Genomic DNA, 10,927 nt, shown 5'->3' with positions numbered 1-10,927 from the left:
CAGAAGGTAGGCCTAAAGGAGAGAGCTTTGAATGCGATCTTCATGAGCATTACAAATAGTGTTCTTTGGGAAATTGTTGAAGAAACTTTTATAGCAATGGCATGGAAGAAGTTGGAAGATCTATATTTTAAGAAATCGCTGACAAACCGCCTCTATCTGAAAAAGAGGTTATATAATTTATGTATGAACGAAGGTACACCTGTTAAAACTCACATTGATGAGTTTAATTCAATTATAATGGACCTAAAGAACGTGGATATGAAAATTGAGAGTGAGGATCAGCCATTGATTGTGTTATGTTCTTTACCACCGTCTTATGATACTTTTGCCGATACGCTGCTATATAGGAAATACAATATTTCACTGGAAGATGTTAGTAATGCACTAAAATCTAAAGAGTTGAAAAAGAGCTTTCCAGACAACATAATTGAGGACGAGGGTCTTGTGAGTAGAGGAAGAACACAACTAAAGGATTTTTAATAGAAAAAAGTCAACCACCAGATCAAATTCTAGAGCAAAGAAGCAAAATTGTTATGAGTACGGGGAGCAAAGGCACTACAAGAGAGATTGTCCTAAGCTGAAGGAGAAAAGAGGGAAGCAAAAATAGATAATTCGGTAAATATTGTTGACACTTGCAATAATTTTGATGATAGTAACTATGTAGGGAAAGTTTGTGCTGTGAGTTCTAGTCATGGACAGAATTCATGGGTTCTTGATTGTGGTACTACTTTCCACATGTGTCCACACAAGAACCGATTTGTAACTTACAAGCAGATGCGTGAGTCTGTCTACATGAGAGATGATAATCCATAACCATTAAAGGAGATTGGCAATATCAGATTGAGAATATTCGATGAAATAATCTGAAACATTGAGTGTTTGTATGTTCCTCAGATAAGAGAAATTTGATTTCCCTTTCGACTTTAGATGATCAAAGATATACTTATCACTCCGAGAATTGAATACTTAAAGTATGTAAAGGCTCCATGGTACCCATGAAGGGTAAACTACATTCTAAATTGTATCATATTTAGGCCAGTAAAGCTGAAGGGGAAGTTGTTGTAGCTTCTGGAAAAAGTGATTGAAATATATCTCAGTTGTGGCACTTGCGACTTGGTCATATGAGTGAAAAGAGATTGTCTTTGTTGAGCTAGAAAAATTTGCTGGATGGGTACAAAAACTAAGTTTTAAATTTTTGTGAGCATTGTATTTTTGGTAAATAGACAAGGGCAAAATTTAGCAAGAAGGCAGAGCACAAGATTAGAGACAAGTTAGATTATATACATTCAAACTTGTGGTGTCCAAACAAAGTTCATTCTAAGAGTGGTATTTTATGACTTTGATTGATGATTAGACAAAGATGGTGTGGGTGTATTTTCTGAAAATAAAAGATGAGGCATTTCCGATATCTGTTAAATGGAAGAAAATGGTTGAAAGAGACGGAAAAAAAAGTTAAGCATCTTCGGACTGACAATGGGTTGGGATTTTCAATTTTGACTTCAATAATTTCTGTAGCAGAGAGGGCATAGTGAGACATCACACTTGTGTTAGAACACCGCAACAGAATGGAGTTGCAGAACAGAATGCTTTGTGATAGAGCACAAAACATGCTTTCACACTCATGTGTTAGCAAGGATTTTTGGGCTAAAGCAATCAATAAAACTTGTTATTTGGTTAACAAATCTCCATCTATAATTATTGAGTTCGAAATACCTTTTGAGGTACGGTCCAGGTCGCCTGCTGATTATTTAAATTTAAAGATATTTGGTTGTCCTGCTTATGCTCATGTGAGTGATGGAAAACTTGAGCCGAGGCAAAAAAGTACATATTTCTAGTGTATGCAACTGAAGTGAAAGGTTATAGATTGCGGTGCACATATCAAAAGACTCCGGGAGAAGGTAATATTAGAAATATATCCTGGTGTCAGTGATCGCATAGAGCTAGAAATTGAATCTCCACTAGCTTAACCCAGTAGTTTTAAAGTAAAGGAAGTGGAGGAGGTACAAAATATTAATCAAAATGATAATATTAATGCACTTGTGAAACATTAACCATATAGCATTGCAACAAGCAGAGAGAAGAGAGTGATCAGCCGACCGCAAAGGTTTGCAAACGTATTTGATGAGAATCTTCTTGGATATACGAATCCTATGAGATTTTCTTTGGCAGTTGCAAAGACCGTTGATGCGTTTGAGTGTTATAGCTATCCAGAAGCTATTTCTAGTGCATAACCAAATCGACGGATTAATGCTCTGGCTGAAGAGATTGAGTCTCTTAACAAGTTTAGGTGTTGCCTAGACTTGGTTGATGTGTGCGAAAATAGGTAAAGCCCTTACGAGGACTGAGGGAAAGGTAGAGAGATGTTGTTCCTATTGATGAAGAGAATTCAAGCCAAGGGGAAGATTTGTTATTTGTGGCTTGAATTATTTTCTCGCATTTTTAGAAAACCCATAATCCCTAGAGGTTTGGGAAACCCCATTGTCTTAATTGATTTGGGAAAAGAAAATTTATTGTCCTTGCCAAATTGGGAAACCTTTCTCTTATAGGTTTGAGACTATTTGGGATCTATATATGGGGGTTGTAGTTGGGAATTTTATAGATTGTATTGTGCTTTTCGTCGCATTCATAATGGAAAACTCTCTTTGCTTCTGTTCTGAGGATTAGGCTTAGCCGAACCTCGTTAAATCCTTGTATTAATTTTTTTCTCTATTTATTTTGTGTGTGATTGTGTGCTAGTTAATCCATAATCTTTCACAATAAAAATTAATACTTTCACTTTTTATAAGGGTGTAATCATGCACTTTGCCAACTCAGAAAAACAAAGGCTACATAAGCTTGGGCAATTAGAGGGTTCAAAATTTATGTTTTGGTCGAGTTCATATGTCTAATTGAAACTTGGTGAAGTAAGAGAGTTGGGATGTCAAAACTGAACAAGTAAATGTATCTATCAGTCTATTATATCAATTACTAACGGCCAAAGTCTGTAATATACATAAGCTGATGTTGATTATTTATATAAAACTTTTAGTTGAATTTATAGAAGTTAGCGTATCATGTTGGGAAGGATAATTATTTGGTTGGGGCTTTTTAATCGCCGCATAACACACCGCAGCCAAGTCGCCGCTATATTTTGATCGCACTGCCAAAAAAAAATTACATTCTCAAATTTTCGCACATGCCTAAGTGAAATAGTATACTCATCCTTAAATTGTAGTGTGTGTTTTGGTAACTTTAAGACATTTAATTCCCTTCCAATAATGAATTATACTATCTTCCAATGGGAACTAGATATGTATCAATAGAAGCTACTGATTAAATTGGACTCCTTTTCACTTAAATATGATAGTCAGATTTATCGATCATTTAAAAATGGCAAAATACCTTAAATCACCCCTAAACTTGATTCAGATTATTAGTATCCTTTTCGAATTATGCCTGGTCTTAATTACCCCCTTAACTTGGCCTTTTGAGAGTCATTACCCCCTAGACGCTGATGTGACAAAAAGAGTGAGTGCACTCACCTGTCTCGTGGATTTTTCTGTCTATGTTGGCACTTTTTTGAAAAATAATTTATTTTTTTACCTTTTTAAGAATATTATTTTTAGATTATTTTTTTCGAATATAATTTATAATAAAACTTTGATAGAACTATATTATTTAGGCTAAATATTTTTATTTGGCCAAAAATAATAAAGTTTTAGTTAATCTTTTTTTGAATTTGACCTGAAAATAAAGATTTATACAATTGAAATAAATAGTCAAGGCATCTAAAAAGTTATAAAAATACATAGTTTGAAATTAATTGTTTTGGCTATGGTTTTTTATATAGCTCTAAATTACTGTGTTATATATATATATATATATATATATATATATATATATATATATACACGTTTTACCTAAAAAAGTAAAAATACACAGTTAAAATAAATAGTCATTGCATCAAAAGAAGAAATAAAAAGAGTGTACAATTGTAAGAAATTACAAAGTGCAATTGTACACTCTTTTTATTTCTTCTTTTGATGCAATGACTATTTATTTCAACTATGTATTTTTATAACTTTTTAGATGCCTTGACTATTTATTTCAATTATATAAATTTTTATTTTCAGGTCAAATTCAAAAAAAGATTAACTAAAACTTTATTATTTTTGGTCAAATAAAAATATTTAGCCTAAATAATATAGTTCTATCAAAGTTTTATTATAAATTATATTCGAAAAAAATAATCTAAAAATAATATTCTTAAAAAGGTAAAAAAAATAAATTATTTTTCAAAAAAGTGCCAACATAGACAGAAAAATCCACGTGGCAGGCGAGTGCACCCATATTTTTTGCCACATCAGTGTCTAGGGGAGGGGGGTAATTAAGATCGGGCATAGTTCGGGGAGGATACTAATAATTTGAGCCAAATTTAGGGGTGGTTTAACGTATTTTGCCAAAATGAATACTTGGAGGTGCCTATAATATACATATACTGATATTCATAGCCTATGTATGTCGTATACTCGTACTACAATAGTTACTCTAAACTAGCTTAAGTTCAAAAAAATCATATAGTTTGAGTCTTTGGGCAAAATCCACGAAGTTCTATACTTAAATCATATATTTGATGGTGAAAACATGTTTTAATCCTGTATTGTTAACCAAACACAGTATCTTACGTTAGTGATTTTGAGAAGGTCAGGGTGCACGTTTTCTCTAAGATAAAAACTAAATCACCTTTATTTAGCAAGCAAAGATTCCTTTCTGGAAGTCAAATTACTTTTTTGTTTGCATAAAAAATAAAATAAAATGTATGTTGTTACTGTTTATCCTTAAAATCGGATAACAAGTAAACATATAAGTGATTTTAAGGATACGTCATTTCACTTAGTATCAGTTGATAAATACGATGATTAATAATAGAAATTAACAGTAAAGTAACGCAAACTAGTATTGAAATGCAATTAAGCCCTCGATCTAGATCGCCCTTTGACCGACTGAGATAGAGTTATAAGAAATAAACTGATGAAAAAGAAAGCATAAGAAAGAAAGAGTATTGTATTGCTTTATTATGCGTGAATGTATAATGTATCCCTTTACAAAATGATTAGAACCTCCTTTATATAGTAGAGGAATTCGACTTATGGAACAATTCTAAATACGGAAGGAAATTTCATGATTGGCTAAATGTCCGGTCTTGACTCGTTACATGCCGAGATTTCCGCCACGATCCTTGCGCGATCACGGATATCTCGGCTTTCTGTTATTCGATTTAGCAGGCTTCCTTCGATTTTGCTCGGTCTCTATTTCGTTTCGGTCTCGACCAAGACCGGTCTCGATCTTCATCGGTCATTGATTTATGAGCTTAATAATCCATCTCCATGCCATGGTTCGATACAATGCGGGGCCGAGCCTTAGTCTGCCACCCCGGTTCCGATTAGCCATACAAAATTAGGTAAGCCCAATTTTGACCGTATACAGATAGCCCCCTCATTTTTTGGAGTGCAATGACAGGAAACGAATTGAATCTTCAAGCTTCCCCTCGGTTTATCATGACGTAAGCGACAAGTTCGACCATGACGCCAATGACAAGTGGCCATTGAGACGTCCCGTTGGTTCTGATGTTGAGGCCGCTTTGGCCTTTTGTAAAGAACTTCCATCCGGCCGTGTTGCCCTTGTAAAAAGGTTTTGATGAATATATAAAACTTTTTCCCTTCATGGCTTCTGAATCTGTTATCTTTTTGTACGGGTCAAAGCGCCTTAGCATAAAATTATGATGTTTTTTTGAAGGTCTAAAGTTTGAGATGGTAAGGACCGATAATAAGTACTGCTCTCGACCGTTTTTGATCGATGGACCCCGAATGACCATTTGAACTTGAGTTTGAGTAGCTCTTAGGCTTAACAGTCAAATGAGGATTTGCTCGAATTCGAAGTGAATGTAGCCCTTAGGCTTTATGGTCAATGAGGACTTGCTCGAACTCGAGATAAGGTATCCCTTGGGCTTGATAGGTAGTCCCCGAGTGAGAATTTTCTTGAACTCGGGTTAAGCTAGCCCTTGGGCTTTGTTGTCGAGTGAGGACTTGCTCGAACTCTCTGTAAAAGTAGCCCTTAGGCTTTATATCCGAGTGAGGACTTACCCGAACTCGAGATAAGGTGGCCTTGGGCTCGATAGATAGTCCCCGAGTGAGAATTTGCTCGAAGTCGGGTTAAGACAGCCCTTGGGCTTTGTAGTCGAGTGAGGACTTGCTCGAACTCGAAGTGAAGGTAGCCTTTAGGCTTTGTGATCGAGTGAGGACTTGCTTGAACTCGAAGTAAGAGTAGCCCTTAAACTTAGTAGTCGAGTAAGAGTGACATCTCAAACTCGAAGCGAGAGTAGCCCTTAGGACATTGTATTTGGCCAATATGGCCTTTGTAAAACGATCGTTTAATCATATATATAAGGCTTTTCTACCCTTTTCGGCTTTCAAAGTTTCCCCTTTGTTTATTATTCATGTTCACAAAGGTTGTAATGCCTTAGCATGAAATAAGGAACTGTTCGAGAGTTCAAATTGTACTCTTTAGAGTTTTCAAGGCTTGATATTATCGAAGCCTTTTATGGTTTCACCGGGAGTAGCCCTTTTAATCGGTTTATAAAAGAATTCGAAGGCCTGTTTTGTTACGGAATTCGGACGTCTCCGAGCCATATTAATTTGGCCGTAGCCTTTTGGTTCGGGTGTAGCCCAGTGAGCTTGCTTCCCCGAGTTATCCAAGAGTGCCTAAGATAACAGTCCCCGAGTGGGAATGACCATGACCTTTTAAAATTCGAGGGTTGCCTAAAAGGTCTTATGCCCTCGACGCTCAATAGTTCAATATTTTCGAGTTTTATTTTTCGGACGGCGGTCCCCGAGTGTAGAGGTGAATATTCAAACTCTGGTTATGATAGACCCTTAAGCTCGTTCCCATAATAGATTGAAAGCATAGAATTGTAAAGTAGAAAAACCTTTTCTAAGACATGAGATAATTGCAAGGAAAAATACTTCTCTTTATTCTTGAGAAAAATGATTACACATGCGTACATGTCTTGAGCTAGGGCTCGAACAACCTATGTGGGCACAGTTCATTCGACCATTTGGCCGTATCGAGACCTCATCATTATGAAGTAATTTCCACGCAACAAAGTTGACATCCAAAGGCAATGCCCCCCAGTATTCGAGGTTTATTGTAGGGAACCTCGGATACTATTAAATGTTGTCTTTGACACCGATTCATGGTCGGCCTTCGATTCTAAGTTAGCACGATCCGTTTTTGCCTCATTAAAAAACCTTGACGAAAAACCCAATTAGGAAAAAAATGGTTCAAAGGAAAAAGAGTGCAACGCGTGCTTTAAGATCTAAAGCTTCGTGCCGCTCCTTGTCGATAACCTGCAAGTGTTACTCGAAAAATAGAAAGAATCGAAATGGGGTCGTACCTTCATTTGGATTTTGGATGTTTAATGTGACCTTCCTCAGTACCAACCATGAACTTTGACCTCGTTCATCTCTCCTCTCATTCCATGTATAATTTTGCCTAGAACTGCTTCCTCTTCGATCTCCATTGTACGGTTGGTATCGATCTCTATTCGACCATGGCTCTCGATCGATATCGCTCTTGATTCTATCCTTGGGCCTGTTAAGATAAACGAACTTGGAGGGAGTTCCCAGTTGATCATCCTCGACCCTGATCTTCGACTGATATCGATTATGTACATCGACCCAAGTGACAGCTACATACTCGATTAAATTTTGCTTCAACTGCTGTGAAGTTGTGGAACTCTGAACATTGAGACCTTGAAAGAAGGCCTGAATAGCCCAATCGTTGTTGACCGGTGGCAAATCCTTTATCTCTGTTTGGAATCGAGATACGAATTCCCTGAGCATCTCGTTATCTCTCTGTCTTACCTTGAATAGGTCCGACTTTCTTGTTGCAACCTTAGTGGCTCCAGTGTGCGCCTTTTCAAAAGAATCTGCAAGCATAGCAAATGAATCAATAGAATTAGGTGGTAAATTATTGTACCATATCATGACACCCTTTGATAGAGTCTTTCCGAATTTCTTAAGCAATACAGATTCAATTTCGTCATCTTCCAAGTCATTTGCTTTGATGGCACATGTATACGAGGTGACGTGTTCATTTGGATCAGTTGTCCCATTATACTTCAGAATCTTGGGCATACGGAACTTCTTGGGGATTGGCTTCGGAGTCGCACTTGGGGGGAAGGGTTTTTGTACAAACTTTTTAGAATCTAGTCCTTTCAATATCGGAGGTGCCCCCGGGACTTGGTCGACCCTGGAATTATAAGTTTCCACTTTCTTATCGTTTTTCTCGATCTTCTTTTTCCCAGTCTTAATTCACTTCGTCAGTTCCTCGAGCGTCTGTATGATAGGATTAGTCTCCGATTCTCCTCCATTCAATCTTTTTGGCACCGATTTGACTCTATGAACAACTTCTTATGATGGCTCGAGCTCGATCCTGCTTGGTGCACGATTCTGATTCTCGAGTTGTGCTATTGCAGCTTGTTGAGTTTGCAACATTTCGAATATCATTCAAAGGCTAATCCCGCCTTCTTTACCACTCTGTGCATTCTGATCGGCTGTTCGAGCATCTCTGCAGACGCTATTTTCAGGATCGATGCCCAAATTCCCATTAATGGCAATATGGGAGCTGACGTCGATTGGGTCCGCGGCCGGAGCTCCATCGGGGTTGAATGGAGGTACTCCGTTTCCTAGGGTGGCTATTTTTTGTTCTCTCCATGAAGACCAAGGCCATTGTTTGTGTGTGTGGGTGATACTTGGGAGTTTGACATGCTGATCCTGAAATCAAAGATACTTCAAAGAACAAGCGTAAAATATTGTGTGTTATGAAAATTGTACCAGGCAATCACTATTATCCTTAGTCCCACGATGGGCGCAAACTGTTTACTCTTAAAATAATTAAACTTATAAGTGGTTTTAAGGATACGTAATTTCACCTAATACTGGTTGATAAATACGACGATTAATAATAGAAATTAACAGTAAAGTAACGCAAACTAGTATTGAAATGCAATTCAGCCCTCGAGCTAGATCGCCCTCTGACCGACTGAGAATAAAGTTATGGTATAAGAAATAAACTGATGAATAAAAGAGCATAAGAAAGAAAGAGTATTGTATTGCTTTGTTATGCGTAAATGTATGATGTATCCCTTTACAAAATGATTAGAACCTCCTTTATATAGTAAAGGAATTCTAATTATGGTACAATTCAAAAATACGGAAGGAAATTCCATGATCGGCTAAATGTCTGATCTTGACTCGTTATGTACCAAGATTTCCGCCACGATCCTTGCCCAATCACGAATATCTCGGCTTTCTGTTATTCAATTTAGCAGGTTCCTTCGATCTCGCCCGGTCTCTATTTCGCTTCGATCTCGATCAAGACTGGTCTCGATCTTGATCAGTCATTAATTTATGAGCTTAATAATCCATCTATGTGCCATGGTTCGATACAACACGGGGCCGAGCCTTAGTCTGTTACCCCGATTCCGATTAGCCATACAAAATTAGGCAAGCCCGATTTTGACCGTATATAGTTATAAAGATGAACACAAATAATGTACAAAAAATACATTCTCGAATGTTAATTACAAATAATTCTTCCAAAAATATTCTCCAAAACTTTCTGAAATCTAAATCTAAATTCTTTGATCTTATCATTATCTTAGATTCAGATTACAAGGGGATTCTGAAGAATGTTATTCGACAATAATAATAGCACTAATGAAGTCCAATTGAAAAAGTGAAAGTATTAACTCCTTATTTAATTGTGACATCTGTAAAAATTAATTTGGATTGAGGTAATCTATGTTGATTTTTTTTCTGACCTAGATTACATCATAATAACTTTTTAACAAACTTTTTTCATAAGGCATTGTGTAAATCTGAGTATCTTTTTATTATGAAAAATTTCAACATACCAAAAGAACCAAAAATAAATAAATGAAAGGACTTGAATATCTTTTAAGCTCCAACCATGTATCGGGCTCTTATTAGGGGATCAATTAAGGAATTTTTACCTTCCTATACCATATATGAAACCTTATTACCCTCAATGTTTAAGGATTGTATTAGTTACATTTCAGCATACCAAATTACCATTTATATACCACAATTCAAATTTAGGGTATAATTAATGCTTCATTTATATTAGGCGTTAATTTAGGAGCGTATATTCTCCCATTTTCGTTTACCCGCCTTTCGTTTACCAAATTAGTTAATTTAACTAATTGTTTTTCTTTACAGTTGTTGTAAAAATCTGTTGTTCAAGTGTTTTTTGGTAAAATATGGAATTGTCCAAATTTTGTAGATTGTTTGTCTCAATTTTGTAGGTTAATTGTAATAGTGATTTTTAGACAGTGCATAAATGTAGTCATTTTGTAGTTGTTTTGTAGTCTGCTGGATAAATTATAGATAAGATATATTTTTCACTTTTGTATGCTGCTACATTACCTTCATACTAACTACAATTAATCTACATTTTGTGAGTTACTTGAACTAACTGTTATATTTTTGTAGTTATAGAGCTGTGGTTACCCTTTTCTTCCTTATTGTTTTGAGATAATGTTTACATGTGTAGATGTCCTGTATTGTTTTGTAGTTATAGGTGTGGGTAGGCTGTTCTTCTTTTAGTTATATTTTGTAGTTATCATGTAGTTATATGTAGATTACTGCTTCTTTTTTATGCTAACTACTAATGTTCAATAATTTTTTATTTTCTGCAGAATGGCCATTACTTTGCACCACAAAATGTTGATTATGGTGTGCTTAGATTCCACAGTTTGTGTGATCCGAGTATACCTAGCCAAATAAAAGCTTTACTCTCTCCAAGTGCTTTAAAGCTTTTCCAAAATACTTGTTTTGGTTACTTATTTGGTCTCCCCACAATCAGT

The 10,927-nt window shown here is 36.1% G+C and overlaps 1 protein-coding gene across 1 annotated transcript; it reads right to left on the bottom strand.

The window, feature by feature from the left end:
- Positions 1 to 816: 816 nt before the first annotated feature.
- Positions 817 to 8,174, bottom strand: LOC138871179 (uncharacterized). Its single transcript, XM_070149046.1, has 2 exons — positions 7,433 to 8,174; positions 817 to 863 (listed from the first exon to the last, which is right to left on the bottom strand). The coding sequence occupies exons 1-2, from the start codon at positions 8,172 to 8,174 to the stop codon at positions 817 to 819; spliced, it is 789 nt and encodes a 262-aa protein (XP_070005147.1).
- Positions 8,175 to 10,927: the final 2,753 nt, after the last annotated feature.

The sequence above is a fragment of the Nicotiana sylvestris genome, chromosome 1, assembly GCF_000393655.2.
Source record: "Nicotiana sylvestris chromosome 1, ASM39365v2, whole genome shotgun sequence".
Taxonomy (NCBI): domain Eukaryota; kingdom Viridiplantae; phylum Streptophyta; class Magnoliopsida; order Solanales; family Solanaceae; genus Nicotiana; species Nicotiana sylvestris.
This window is presented reverse-complemented; position numbering and strand designations above follow the sequence as displayed.